Source organism: Myotis davidii, unplaced genomic scaffold (genome assembly GCF_000327345.1).
Source record: "Myotis davidii unplaced genomic scaffold, ASM32734v1 scaffold993, whole genome shotgun sequence".
Taxonomy (NCBI): Eukaryota; Metazoa; Chordata; class Mammalia; order Chiroptera; family Vespertilionidae; genus Myotis; species Myotis davidii.
Genome location: NW_006285483.1, coordinates 1,211,480 through 1,225,415, shown reverse-complemented (window position 1 = coordinate 1,225,415; position 13,936 = coordinate 1,211,480). Strand labels below are relative to the sequence as shown.

The window sequence follows — 13,936 nt, the reverse complement described above, 5'->3', positions numbered from 1 at the left end:
AGCCATCAGCCGACCCGCCTGGGCATCCCGTGTGCGACCCGACCCAGGGCGGCGGGGCGGGACAGCGTGGCTCCTCTGTCACCCCAGCTTCTTCATCACTGCTCCCTTGGGGGCCTAAGCCTTTAGTCGGACATCCCCGAGGGCTCCCTGGCTGCCAGAAGGATGTCTGACTGCAAGCTTAGGCCTGATTCCCCAAGTAGTGGGCTTAAGTTGACAGGTGGACATCCCCACAAGAGGTCCTGGACTGCAAATGGGCGCAGGCCGGACTGAGGGGACACCCCCCGCCCCCCAGTGCACAAATTTTTGTGCACCGGGCCTACAATCTCATGCTAGAATTTGTAAGTCCCCAAAATAGAGTTATTCTCTCTTATATAAAAGGCATCAGTTTTTCAGATAGCTTTTCCCTGTATGGTGGCTCATAGAACTTTCTGTGAAAAGGAAGAGTCCATGCCTTTCTATATGTTTGTGTTCCTCTTTTTCTGGTGTTACAATGTATATAGTGTGGTTAACTCCTGATCGGGATGCTCTGGGCTTGGTCAGGCCCAGACTCTCTGATTGACTTTAATTTGAAGTGACTGTGGGTTCCTGAGTTTCTACCCTGCTGGCCCAGCAGTCCATATCCTAGCCTGTGCTGCATGGCCATTGTACCAGGGCACAGGAACCTCACATAATTGATTCACTCTTTTTTCTCCTATCAATACCCAGAAAGAGGTGTCACGAAAAGGCAAATTGGGACACATTCTGGTCTTTCCACTCTGCTAGCTCTCCACTTTTTCTTATTTTTCCCTGGCCACATTTTATTTTTCCTTCTTTTTTTCTTTCTTTATTTTTTAAAAAAAAGTCATTCAGTAACAAATTTATTGCTTATCATGGGCTAAAGAGAAAAAAAATCTATGAACTGGGACTCCCACGATTTAATATACTCAATAAAGAAGGTGATAAAGATATTTTGCTACATTACCTTATTTTGAATGTCAGAATTTGAATATTGTCTTTTTCTTTACATGCCTTCTATAATAATTCCAATTTCATAGGTATTTCAGTGCCTTATGGAGTCTAAAGAAATGGCCTTTTGCTCTTAGAAGTAAAAGAAAAAGCATGTTAATTAAAATATATATCTTATTTTTATTTTTTATTGTTGATAGTATTACAAGATACTAAGCACAGATTTGGTAAACACTATGAGACCTGTAGGACAAATACAGAGAAAACTACATTTAAGCTTATCTGAGCAAATCTGCCACTTCATTCCACTAAAAAGAGAGAATGAAAAAAAAATCTTAAAGCAGCTGGAAAAAAAAGATTAGTTTCAAAGGAGTAACGATTAGATTGATACCAAACATCTCAGAAGAAATAGTAGAAGCCAGAAAATATTGGGATGTCTTTAAAATATTGAAAGAAAATAATTGCCAGTATAGAATTCTGTATCCAGTGACAGTAGTATGCTTCAAAATTGCAGATGACAGGTCTTTGACTACAACAATACTGTATATTCTATAATGTGAACCAGAGAGCATCTAATCTGGAGCAAGTTATATGTTTAGCTGTTTGGAATTAATGGTAGTACTTTGCCCTTTTTGTGGAATTTTTGTGTGTGTTTTCAAAATATTTTGTTCTTTACCCTTGAATACACTGGGCACTCATATGTTTTCATATTTATCAATTAATATCCTATATAACAGGGGTGGGCAACCCCTGGCACGCATGCCAAACATGGCCCGCCAGTAACTTTTGCTGGCACGCGAAACCCTCTCTTATAATCTTCCATTTACAATTTTTTTCTTATATCGACTTTTTTATTTCTCAGATAAATTCATTATAGGGGCATCTTAGATAAATAATTTTACATAACAAATTATCTTAAAGACCATTGACATGGATTTAATATCAAACGGAGTCATAAAGTTTTCTGTCGGACTATCAGTGTACATGTATACAGTAACAAATAAATGTATTTTTCATCATCACATACTGTGTTTTTGTCACTCGAATGAATTTTATGACTTCTTCAAGGTTCTTCACATATGTACACCTTAAGAGATATCAAGTAGGCATAACATGATCTCAAAAAATTAGGGTTGGCACGCAGAAGAATTTTGAGTCAGAGATTTTGCTGGTTTTGGCACGCACTCAAAAAGGTTTGCCCACCCCTGCATATAATAAAAGGCTAATATGTAAATTGTCCCCTCATGTGGGATTTTGACCCACTGGGAGTTTGACCAGGGGGCGGGGCTGGCCTGTGGTCCCTTCCCTGGGCGGCCCTGCCCCCAATTGGGCCCTCCCACCCCAATAGGGGGCGGGGCCGCTGGCCAACCTCCTGAATACCTCCTCTCCACCCCCTGCTGGTCCTCCGGGCCCCACCCATGCACAAATTCGTGCACCAGGCCTCTAGTTAATTATATAACTAAGAATGCAGGCTCTTGAAAAGATGAGGACACAAACTTTAGTTTATTCATTTTTGTTTCCCTACTGATTAATGTGGTCCCTGACACTTCTAGGCATCTGCCTTTCAAACTGAAGCAATTTATCAGGATAGAAAAAAAATGATCACCACTAAAAAATTGTTTTATTTTCTTTTCTAATACAGGTTCAAGCTGAAGTCCCCGGATCTCCTATATTTGTGATGAGACTAGCCAAACAATCTCGTCATCTGGAGGTGCAGATATTAGCAGATCAGTATGGCAATGCTATCTCTTTGTTTGGTCGTGATTGCTCTGTACAGCGTAGGCATCAGAAGATTATTGAAGAGGCACCTGCTGCTATTGCTACTCCAGCAGTATTCGAACATATGGAACAGGTATTAATGTGAAAAAGTCTAATTTGTGTTTTCTCACACAGAACTATACTGATTCAGTTCGTATATCAATCTGAGGATAGTAGAATTTCTTGCATGGATTCTGGATAATTGATAAGATAATATTTTTTTCCAATAAAAATAATTCTTCTGTCTTCCTCTAGGAAAGCTGCCAATGAACATTTCAAGCTCTAAATTAGTTAACCCCTTTGGAAAAAAAAAATCAGTGTACTATTTTGAGTAGGAATAAAGAAGAGAAATGTTTTGGGATTTTTAATCTTATTTGATTTTTTTAACAAGCTCATGATAAGCAGTCCCTTTTTTAAAGGTCCTCTAAATATCTTTAAAGTTTATATATTATATATTTTTGTATAGAAAAGAATCTCTCAGCAGTCTTGCAGGGTCCCTTGGAAATAGTTATAGTTTAGGGGTCTAATTTCTGGAACTGGAACTCAATCTTCATCTTATAGGAGATATATTTTTATCTTTTTTCTCCTGAATTCCAAACAAGCTAAATATATGAAAGTTTATCCTGATCTGTGTGTGAGTATATGTGTATGCATGCACATGTTAAGACACATTATTTAACTGGTGTAAGAGGATCTCAAAATACTGTGGCTTAAACAAGGTATAAGTTCTATTTCTTTGTCATCTTAGTTCTAGATGATCTGGTGCCAGAGACCTAGGTTTATTGCTCTGCCATTCACTAGGAGAAGGATCAGCAAACTAGAGTTCGCAAGACAAATCCAACCTGCCACCTGCTTTTGCAAGGAAAATTTTATTGGAATACAGCCATACTAATTTATGTATTATCTAGGTTGCTTTATCACTGCAGTGACGGAGTTGAGTAATTGTGACAGAGACTATATGGCCCACAAAGCTGGAAATAATTGTTATCTAACCTTTTCCCAAAAAAGTTTGCCCACCTTTGCCCTAGGGTGTCATCATCTTCATGATTAAGCTAGCTCACAAGAGTATGTCCAACATTGTAGCCTGGGGAGGAGGGAAGAAGACAACGGAGGGCAAGCATATAAAAATATGATCTAGAAGTCCCACAAATTACTTCTGCTCACATTCCTTTGTACAAAATTCAGTTATACAATCACACATAGCTATAAGGGATGTTAGGAATTGTAGTCATCAACTGGGTGGCCATATTCCTAGTTGCAATTTAGGAGATTTTATTACTTAAATGGATGAGGGAGAAAATTACTGGAGGGCAGTTAATAATCTGTGCCTCAGTCTGATCCTCTGGCTACCCATTATCCTTTCATACCCTTTTTCTCATTTTTAGAACATACTTAGCCTTTTCCCCAAAGAAGACAGCTCAAAGTCCAAGCTCTGAAACTCTCCATTAAATGTACAAGTGGCTTTTCGCCATGTACCCAATATATAGTGGTGGAATAGAAACTCCCATTTGGAAAAAAGGAGTGAAAATATATAGTAATCATTGATCCATAGCAGTTATCAGATCCTTCTAGGCAGGAATTTTGATGAATTCCTGCCATGTAGTGGAGTAATAATACCTCATTAGCTCTCTGGATGCCCCTGGGTCTGGTCTCAAAGCAAATCCCTTGGCTGTCCTCCCTTAAGGCACCTGGCTTTGTTCTTTGGAAAGTTATTCCTTGTGTTGTTTTCTCTGTGACTGGGCTTTGGAGACTGTACTTCCTTTGGCAGAGCTTTCATGGCTCACTTCCTGCTGGGGCAGGATTGGGGCCACAAAGTTTATTCCAATTATCAGTCACAGGTTCTTGAAGGCCAGGTTTGTGGTTTGTTTAGAATTACAATCCCTTTAAAACTTAGTAAGTTTCTGGACCATTCTCTTCTAGCCAGCTTCAGGTAGGAGTAACCACACCCAAAATTTTTAGATACAGTAACTTTTTCTCTTTTATTTGAACTTTGACACTTAGGGTGAAAATCTAATTTTCTGGTTTGGGGATACAAAAGTAATTGAATTTTTCACATTCTGACTTTCTATTTTTCTTAGGGCTTAGTTGGGGTGTTGTCCACTTACCAAATGTTTGTTATGCCTAACCAGGAGGCCACCAGCTTTCAGTCTGAAATATCTGTGCTCTAGCTACCCATTACCCTATGGATTCTACCTGTATGTAATCATTTCTGTAGTAATTAGGGTGCAGGTTAAGCTGTTGTAATAAAGAGATCCAAAATATGCAACCCAGATAAGTTAGAAGTTTATTTTTTTCTTTCCATCATAAGTTGAGGTGAGCTCATGTACTGTCATGACAATGTTTCAGTCCATGGAAGTGGAACGGCCAGAATAGAGAACAAGCACTTCCTTTTTAAAACATGATTCAGGAATTAGGTATATCACTCACCAAGGCTGACATTACTTTGGTCAAAACTTAGTCACTAAGAGTAAGAGAGGTTGAGAAACCTAGTCTATAGCTGGGCAACCATGTTTTAGGAAGAATGTTAGGAATACTAGAAACCAGGGCATGGTGAAAAATCTGCCAAACTGTTGTTTTTCCTGCATTTATTTATAGGGTGAGGTTGCCTGTGATCCCAAAGATGAAAAACACTGTTTTCCTTCAACTTTGAATTGTGTTTGTCATCCATGTCCAGGATTTTCTGTAATAACGAGAGGGTGAAATTCACTCTAATGCAGCGGTCGCCAACTGGTGGTCCGTGAGGTCCGAAAGGTTGATGACCACTGCTCTAATGTGTCTAAAAGCCTTTGATGGCTCTTATAAACACTAGATATTTGTGTCAGGGAGAGGCTATATAGATAAGCAGTAGTCTACCAGCTGGACAAGATGAGGTACTCATGTCTTCCCATCTTCTTTGAGTGTGCGGTGAAACTTGCCAAAATGGTTGGCTATGTGAGTGCGGGGACTGTGGAATACCTCTACAGCCAGGATGGCAGCTTCTACTTTCTGGAACTAAACCCTCGGCTACAGGTGGAGCACCCTTGTACAGAGATGGTGGCTGATGTCAATCTCCCTGCAGCACAACTCCAGGTGAGTCACCCTGATCGTGGCTCCAAGAGTTGCCTAGAAAATGTCAGATGCCTGAAAAACTGGTTTAGCCTGTGTCTGGTAAGAGAAGAGTGCCTCCTAACCGAGTCTCATCTAATGTTCATGCTATATGGGTTGTGATGTGTGGGTTGGTTTTCCTAATGTGGTACAAATCTAGGAATATTATTGTACTTTATTTTTTTTAGATACGTGCCGGTGGGGGGAGTTTGGGGGAAGGTAATGGCACGAGTGTGCTCCCTGGAGGTAGAGCACCTTATTTTTCTAGCCAGACACATCTGGTAAAAACTGTCATTTTAGAAAGAAACTTAAAAAAAAATGCTTTACTAAATTGTTTTAATTATAGAAAACTTTACAACTTTGTAATTGGCCTGTACTCCTTTTACTAGTGCTCTGTATTGAAGCAGTTCCACATCAGAGTGGTGGTCGGGGGTTTTCTGGGCAACAGTGTGGCAGCACCCATTTGTTTTTATAATGTTTAAAGTGCTACTGTCAGTATTATTTTATCCATTCAGCCCAGAAAACACATGTTACGGGAAGCAGTATTAGCTAATGATGAAGTTTGATAGTATTTGTATCTAACATATTCTTTGCCCATATTGGAAACCCCTTCTGAGTTCCCATTAAGGACTAAAGATGGATTGATTGATCTATTTATTTATTTAATTATTTATTACAATGGTTTATGGGGATAATTATGAGATGGACTTTTTAGCTGTCTAAACTTGGATAGCCACTGATATTGACACTTCCTTTGGATATTTTTATTCTAATCCATTATGGAGAAATAATAGAAACTCATGTCTATTGCGTTAGGAACTTGGGGACTTTTTTAGTAGAAGTGGAGAGTAGTTAGCAATGTCTGTAGTGACATATTTTGTTTTAAGTAACTTAGAGTTTCTTCTTTGTTGATTTTAGAATACAGGTTATAAAAATAGAATGTTTTAGGTGGTGGTTACTAAAATGAAAAATCTTACAAGTAATCTATAGCCTCCACATTTTAAGGAAAGTAACTGTGAAAAATGAGTGATATGTGTTTTATTACCTTTCAGATTGCCATGGGGATCCCTCTGTACAGAATCAAGGATATTCGTATGATGTATGGGGTATCTCCCTGGGGTGATGCTCCCATTGATTTTGAAAATTCTGCTCATGTTCCTTGCCCAAGAGGCCACGTTATTGCTGCTCGGATCACTAGTGAAAATCCAGATGAGGTAACCTGTCACTTAAAAGGTTCACACTTTTCCCCCTGTGAACTTTAATATTGAAGGTGGAACCTGAGGGCTATGCTTCTGAAATATTTGGGACTTCCCCTGGAGGGGGGAATTTATACAGGTTTAATCAAAGCAGACAAAGAAGTGATCACTGCTCCCCTGGTCATTTTATCCTACTAGAGTCACTATAGAGTCCTCAGTAGCATTGGACGTTGGCTGTCAAGCCTTTATGATTTTTGTGCATCATTTCTGCTTTTATGTGCAATTACCACAGAGTCTAAACAGTAAATATATAAACGTCCTCTTCCTTGGAAATATAACATGGTCTCTCACATTCTTCATTCTCTAACAGGGTTTTAAGCCCAGCTCAGGAACAGTTCAGGAACTGAATTTCCGCAGCAATAAGAACGTATGGGGTTATTTCAGTGTTGCTGCTGCAGGGGGACTTCATGAATTTGCTGATTCTCAGTTTGGTCACTGCTTTTCCTGGGGAGAAAACAGAGAGGAAGCAATTTCGTGAGTACAATAGCATTTGATTGCATTAAAAAAAAAAAAATCTGTGCTAATCTTCAGTGAAGGTGTGAGTATAGGCAGGGAACCATTTAACTGCTATAAAAGTATTAATATGGACAACCTTTTTAAGAATATTTTCAATTATACTTGTATTCATGTGTGTTAAAATATGCAGTGTTTGGCAGATGTTTTTCAGTTTGTTGTTCAAGCCTTTTTAAGGTTATTTATTTTATTTTATTTTATTTTATTATTTGTTTTTATTCAATTTAGAGAAAGAGGAAGGGAGAGGGAGAGATAGATAGAAACATCCATGAGAGAGAAACATCATCAATCAGCTGCCTCCTACACACTCCATACTGGGGATTGAGCCCGCAACCCTGGCATGTACCCTGACCGGGAATTAAACCCATGACCTCTTGGTCAAACACTGAGCCACACCACCTGGGCTCAAATATTTTTGATAAACTTATAAAGTTGATTGCTTTAAACATATCATTTTCCCATGTTGCTGTAGGGAGGTAGATTCTTGACCAAGAATTTGACATTCTATAAATCTTAGAAAGACCTGTTATTAGTCATCAAACTAAAGCTGTAGCTGTAAATGTCCCATAGTCATTTAAAATAATAAACTGCTTGTTACATGCAAAGGACATAAGGCAACTGTCCCCATTGCTGATAGAAGAGACCTCATTCTGCTATGAAATATACTAGTACACACAGCTTATCCAAAGGTAACTGGTATATTGTAAGGGTTATTGGTTAATATTATATTAGACATAAACATTAAATATTAAATTAGTAGCAATATTGCTTGCCTAAAAATAGGGCTCTAGGAGGTAATTTTGACAGTTTAGATATTTTAGAATATCTAAAATTGAACTAATTTTATTTTTTGTCTATTTCCTTACATCAAGCATTTAATACCATTCCTTTGATCTTTGGACTGTATACATACACTAGTAGTCAATAAGTATTAAAAATGTTGGTTTTTAATAGTGTTTTTGGAAGTAGGGAAGTCTCAATTTTTCTCTATTTTGTCCTCTATGATTCTCCCCATTTATTCAAAACTATAAGTAGAGAGGGAGCGAGGGCTTGGGTGGAAGGGTCAAAGGGGGAGAAAATGAGCGACATCTGTAATAGTGTCAACAATAAAGACTTGCAGCCCTGGTTGGTGTGGCCCAGTGGATAGTGTGTCATTGACCCATGCACCTAAGAGTCATGGTTCGATTCCTGGTCAAGGTCATATACCTGGGTTGCGCTCTGATCCCTGGCCCCAGTCGGGCACATGTGGGAGGCATCAAATTGATGTGTCTTTCTCACATCGATGATTCTCTCCCTCTTTCTCTCTCTCCCTCTTCCTCTCTTCCTCCCTCTTTCCCTTCCACTCTCTAAAATTCAATATCCTCTGGTGAGAATTAACAGTAAAAATAAAATAAAATAAAATAAATAAAATGGCTTCCTGAACGGTTGGGGGTAAAGTAAAACTTTAAGTAGAGTTTTTCCAAATTAAAGCAATGCTACCAGAAAAAATATTTGGTATAAAGTTGCCACCACCCCCTCCCCCTTTTATTATAGTCATCTCTTGCTTTACCAAAGTGAAGAAGGTTTATGCTAGCGTTTGCAAATTGTAATTCAAACAAACACATGGCAGCCTTCCAAATAGTCACAGCCACACATGTGTTTGTTTGGCTTACAGGGTGCTAATGTATTAAAAAATGCCAGTATTTAAAAATTGATATATTAAATATATGAATTTCTGCCTTCTCTTTAAAAATGGGATGGTAACGACAACATAGGTTTTATGTTCCATTTGGCAAAAGTTAACTAAACCTCTGTGTGGCTGCTTCTTTTAGAGGAAACATGAATTCTCTAGTGCACACAGTCTGCCTTCTCATTTACATTCTCAGAATAAATGAGACATCCCTCTGTTAGTATTTAGGTTTATAGTCCTGTTTAGGCAGATTGCTAAGTATTTTCTATTATAGGACATGTCCTATCACTTGGTCCAGAAGCCTTGCTCTTTACTTCCTGACTTGCTCTGTATCCTATATAATAAAAGCCTAATATGCAGATCGACTGAATGGCGGAACAACCCGTAAAATATCTGGTGGAACAACCGGTTGCCATGATGCACGATGACCACCAGGGGGCAGATGCTCAATGCAGGAGTTGCCCCCAGCCTGCAGGCCCCAGGCTGGGGCCTCTGATTGCCCTGCTGGTCGCCCCACCTATATTTCCAGCATTATTTCCCATACATCGTAATCTAAATACCATGAGAACAGGACCATGTCTGTTTGTTGCTGCTGTATCCTCTGAACTTAGTAAGTGTTCAGTAAATGTTTATTAAATGGATGGATTTGCCACTAGTTCCTGTCCTCATACCCTTTGCTTCAATCATAATGAACACAACCCACATTTTCTTCCTTCTTTCCCTTTGTTCTTATATTCTGTCTATTTATTCATTCACTCCATTCAAAAAATATTTGCTGAATATATGGCAATACAACAAGGACCAAAATAGGGTCTCTGCCTTCATGGAGCTTGGGAATCCAGAGGGTGAGAGGCAAATAAACAGTTAAACACAATGTAATAAGTTGTTATCTTATGATAGTGGGATTACATAATGGTGTTACAGGAACATACAGCTAAGTCAGCTTAACTCAGTCTAGAGAGGGTCAGGGAAGGTTTCTCAGAAGGAAATGGCATCTAGGCTAATATATGAAAAGTATATAGGAATAAGCTAGGCCAAAAGAGGACTTAGAGAGGAAGATATGGAAAACTAACTAATGTTCTAGGCTGAGGGATTGCCTGGACCACCGGAATAATATTCCTATCACAGTCATATTCCCAGGGATACTTTCATTCCACGTCAGATTCCACATTCTTCTTGAAATCATAGGAAGGTGGGTATGGTCCCTCCTTAGAACTCCTCTAGCACTTTCCTTATATCTCTCTGTGATGAAATTCTGCCATATATTTTGAAAGCAAATACTGTATCTATATTCTCTTTCCTTTAATAGCCTAGTATGTGCCTAGTATGTGCCTAGTATGTGCACTTGAGGTGCATAATAAGTATTTGTTGAAGTAAAGACCTGTTCTGTGCAGGGCAGACACTGGGCAAAAATATACATGAAAAAAACACCAGAGTATTTGAAATCCTGTTAAGATTAGATCATTTGACACTTGATTGGGAAGTAATAAAAGTAATGAGTGGTCATTTTACAAACATCTAAAAGGCAGCTTTAAAAAACGCACCACTGTCACATGAAGTGTTAGGCTGATACCTGACTATATTGGGCCAGTTGCTTATTGTATGGAAATCTTTAAGGTATGAGAATGTGTCAAAATTCATTGAACAGTATACTTAAAAACAACTATATTTTATAATATGTAAATTATACCTCAATAAAATAAGGTGTTAGGGAGAGGAAAATTATGCTCTGATTCTAGTTAGCAATCAATAAATGAATGGAACCTAGGAAGTGAAAGCTGAGGATGGTTTGCACATAATTTGTTTTGTCCTCCATATAATGAAATGCATGTGATTTGGGGATGCACTTATGATAATATCAGTCAGAACTCATAAGTTTACTGACTTCTTGAAAATCATCCCACCTGGAATGCATGTGAATGAGCACCCTTATATTTACACCCTCATTTGTTCTTAGAGCTGTCTGTCCCTCACCCCTCCCTTCTAAGACTCCAAAGGAATGAAACAATTCTTTAAAATGATGGAAATTTCAACACTGAAACATTTGTTGCTGAAACAGATCTGCTTTTGTTCTCCCAGAAACATGGTGGTGGCTTTGAAGGAGCTATCTATTCGGGGTGACTTTCGAACTACAGTTGAATACCTGATCAAATTGTTGGAGACGGAAAGCTTTCAGTTGAATAGAATTGACACTGGCTGGCTGGACAGACTGATAGCAGAAAAAGTACAGGTGTGTATTTCTCCATTTAACACAAACAGGATTGGGTTTTTATAGACTGGTGGTGTGATCAGTCTATGTCACTAGATAAAATTTATCTGATTACATGTAAATGGTTCTTGGAAAAAAACCTAGAAGTCAGTGTAATTAACACTGTAAGAGTTCTTGTGCCGTGTTACACTGTCATTTTACATGTTCTAATATTACTTTCTGGGGTATATTTGAAGAGAGGCACATAGGGATTAAGATCCTTTCTCTTTCCTCATTTGATGTTAAGTCTGGCTTAGAGTTACCAACTCTTAAATCTGTTTAACAGATGCTGATGAGAGGGGACTCATGTGAAGCAACAGTTACTTCTTACTCCTGAATTTCAGGGCTCTTCTAAATTACCCAAGATTTTTGTTAAAATCATTACATTCAGTTAAATTATCTAAATGTCCAAATTTTGGTTATATATCATTTTTCTTTGAGATTATCAGTAGCCAAATCTCTGTTCCTTTTTGAGTTTATTTCTGACAAAGGCTTGTTTTTGAGCAGCTCTTTGATTGGTTCAGTAGAAATCTTAGAGTGAAGGGAGAGTTGTTTTTCAACTCTATTCAAATGAGGCCTCTATTCAGATTCTAAAGTAAATGTGTTTGTAGCTCAAAAAATCATTTGGCAATAAGGACTCCATTCTCAATTGCTAGCTGTATCTTCACAGGAAATTTGAGCCCTATTTAAGTTGAGGGGCCATGGTGCCAAGTGACTGTGCTATTTATTATCTGCCGTGTTTTTCTTCCTTTCAGGCAGAGCGACCTGACACCATGTTGGGAGTTGTGTGTGGGGCTCTCCATGTGGCTGATGTGAGCCTGCGGAATAGCGTCTCTAACTTCCTTCACTCCTTAGAAAGGTAGGCTGTTTCTCCTTGGCTGTGCGAGTTAATCAGTGGACCTGAAGTACAGGACTGAAGTTCAAAGACGCATTTATTCTTTTCCCTGTTTCTGGCAGCTTGTGAGTGCTACCTGTTTTCACTGACAGTGGGGACAGGAAAAGGGACGTACGGATTATGGCAAATTATTGTGGGACTCTATAGTGGATTCTAGAAATTAGCTGATCCTGCAGTTAGAACAGATTGCTTTTAAAAAACTAGAACCCTGTTAAAATAAACATTCTGTCCAGTACAAGCATCAAATCTCTCTGTACCCTAATGATGAAAATCTGCGTGTTCTCTCTAGCATTGAGCCCTCAGATTTCACAGTTATCCAAGTCTTATGATAAATATCTTTCACTTTGTTACTCTGATGCACTAAAACCTTCAGCAACTCACATTACCCTTATGTTCAAATCTATATCCCGCAGTGTGACTTTTAACTCCCTATATATTTTGGCCTCTTTTTACGAGTCCAGTCTTACTAATTCCTGTTTCTCAACGTGCCATCTCTACCTAGTTAAGTGGTTTCCCTACTAGTGTACACATGTGTTTTACATAATCTCTTCTATAAGCTCCCCTGCCTTTTAATGTTATTTTCATTTATTCTTAAAACTTGTATTTTGAAATAATTTTGAACTTCTTTAAGAGTTGCATGAATAGTCCAAACAACCACTATATTCTTTGCCTAGATTCACCAATTATTAACAGTTTGCCTTACTTGCTCTACCATTTATTCTCTTTATTATTATCAGAAGTCTTTCTTGATAATGTTTCCTGTTTTACAATGTACTTCCTTTCCCCCTCCACCCAGCCATGCACTACTGTTTTTTCTTTAAGACCCCGAATAAAACTCAGTTGATAGGAGTAGATTAGGGGTGTTCATTTTGGAGCATTTTTCTTTTTTTAAGTTTTTATTTTTAAGAACAGGTAATATATTCACATGAGTCTAAATTCAAAAGGCACTAAAGGCATATAGTGAAAATTCTTCTTATCTCTGTTCCCTGTCCACCCAGTTTCCTTCTCTGTAGTCAACCCAATTTACCAGTTTCTTCTGTAACCTTCCAAATATTGTAAATTTATATAAACACTAGAGGCCCGGTGCACGAATTCAGACAGTGTTTCTCCTTGGCTGTGCGAGTTAATCAGTGGAGTCCCTTAGCCTGGTCTGTGGGATCAGGCCAAAACCAGCTCTCCAACATCCCCCAAGCGGTCCCAGATTGTGAGAGAGCACAGGCCAGACTGAGAAACTCCACTGGCACACGACTGGGGCCGGGGAGGGACCGTGGGAGGACTCCAGGGCATATCTAGCCTATTATACCCAGTCCCGATTGGCTGGACCCCAGCAGCAAGCTAATCTACCAGTTGGAGCGTCTACCCCCTGGTGGTCAGTGCATGACATAACGACTGGTCATTCTGCTGTTTGGTCAATTTGCATATTAGCCTTTAATATATAGGATGATGCATTTAGAGTTCCAGACACATGGCAGGTGCTCAAGAAACATTAAACTCTCACCCCATATTCTTCAGCTTTCTACGAAAACAGCATTAGACTTGAAGAAAGAATCAAATTGTTTTATTACCAT

General features: G+C 38.8%; 1 protein-coding gene across 1 annotated transcript in view; it reads left to right on the top strand.

Moving 5' to 3' along the window:
• Positions 1 to 13,936, top strand: part of ACACA (acetyl-CoA carboxylase alpha) — a 229,022-nt gene that overhangs the window by 62,431 nt on the left and 152,655 nt on the right. Inside the window, exons 11-16 of the mRNA XM_015559072.1 lie at positions 2,588 to 2,797; positions 5,602 to 5,772; positions 6,840 to 7,001; positions 7,354 to 7,517; positions 11,305 to 11,455; positions 12,229 to 12,332. Of these exons, the coding sequence (XP_015414558.1) occupies positions 2,588 to 2,797; positions 5,602 to 5,772; positions 6,840 to 7,001; positions 7,354 to 7,517; positions 11,305 to 11,455; positions 12,229 to 12,332 (962 nt within the window). The remainder of the gene's footprint in view (positions 1 to 2,587; positions 2,798 to 5,601; positions 5,773 to 6,839; positions 7,002 to 7,353; positions 7,518 to 11,304; positions 11,456 to 12,228; positions 12,333 to 13,936) is intronic.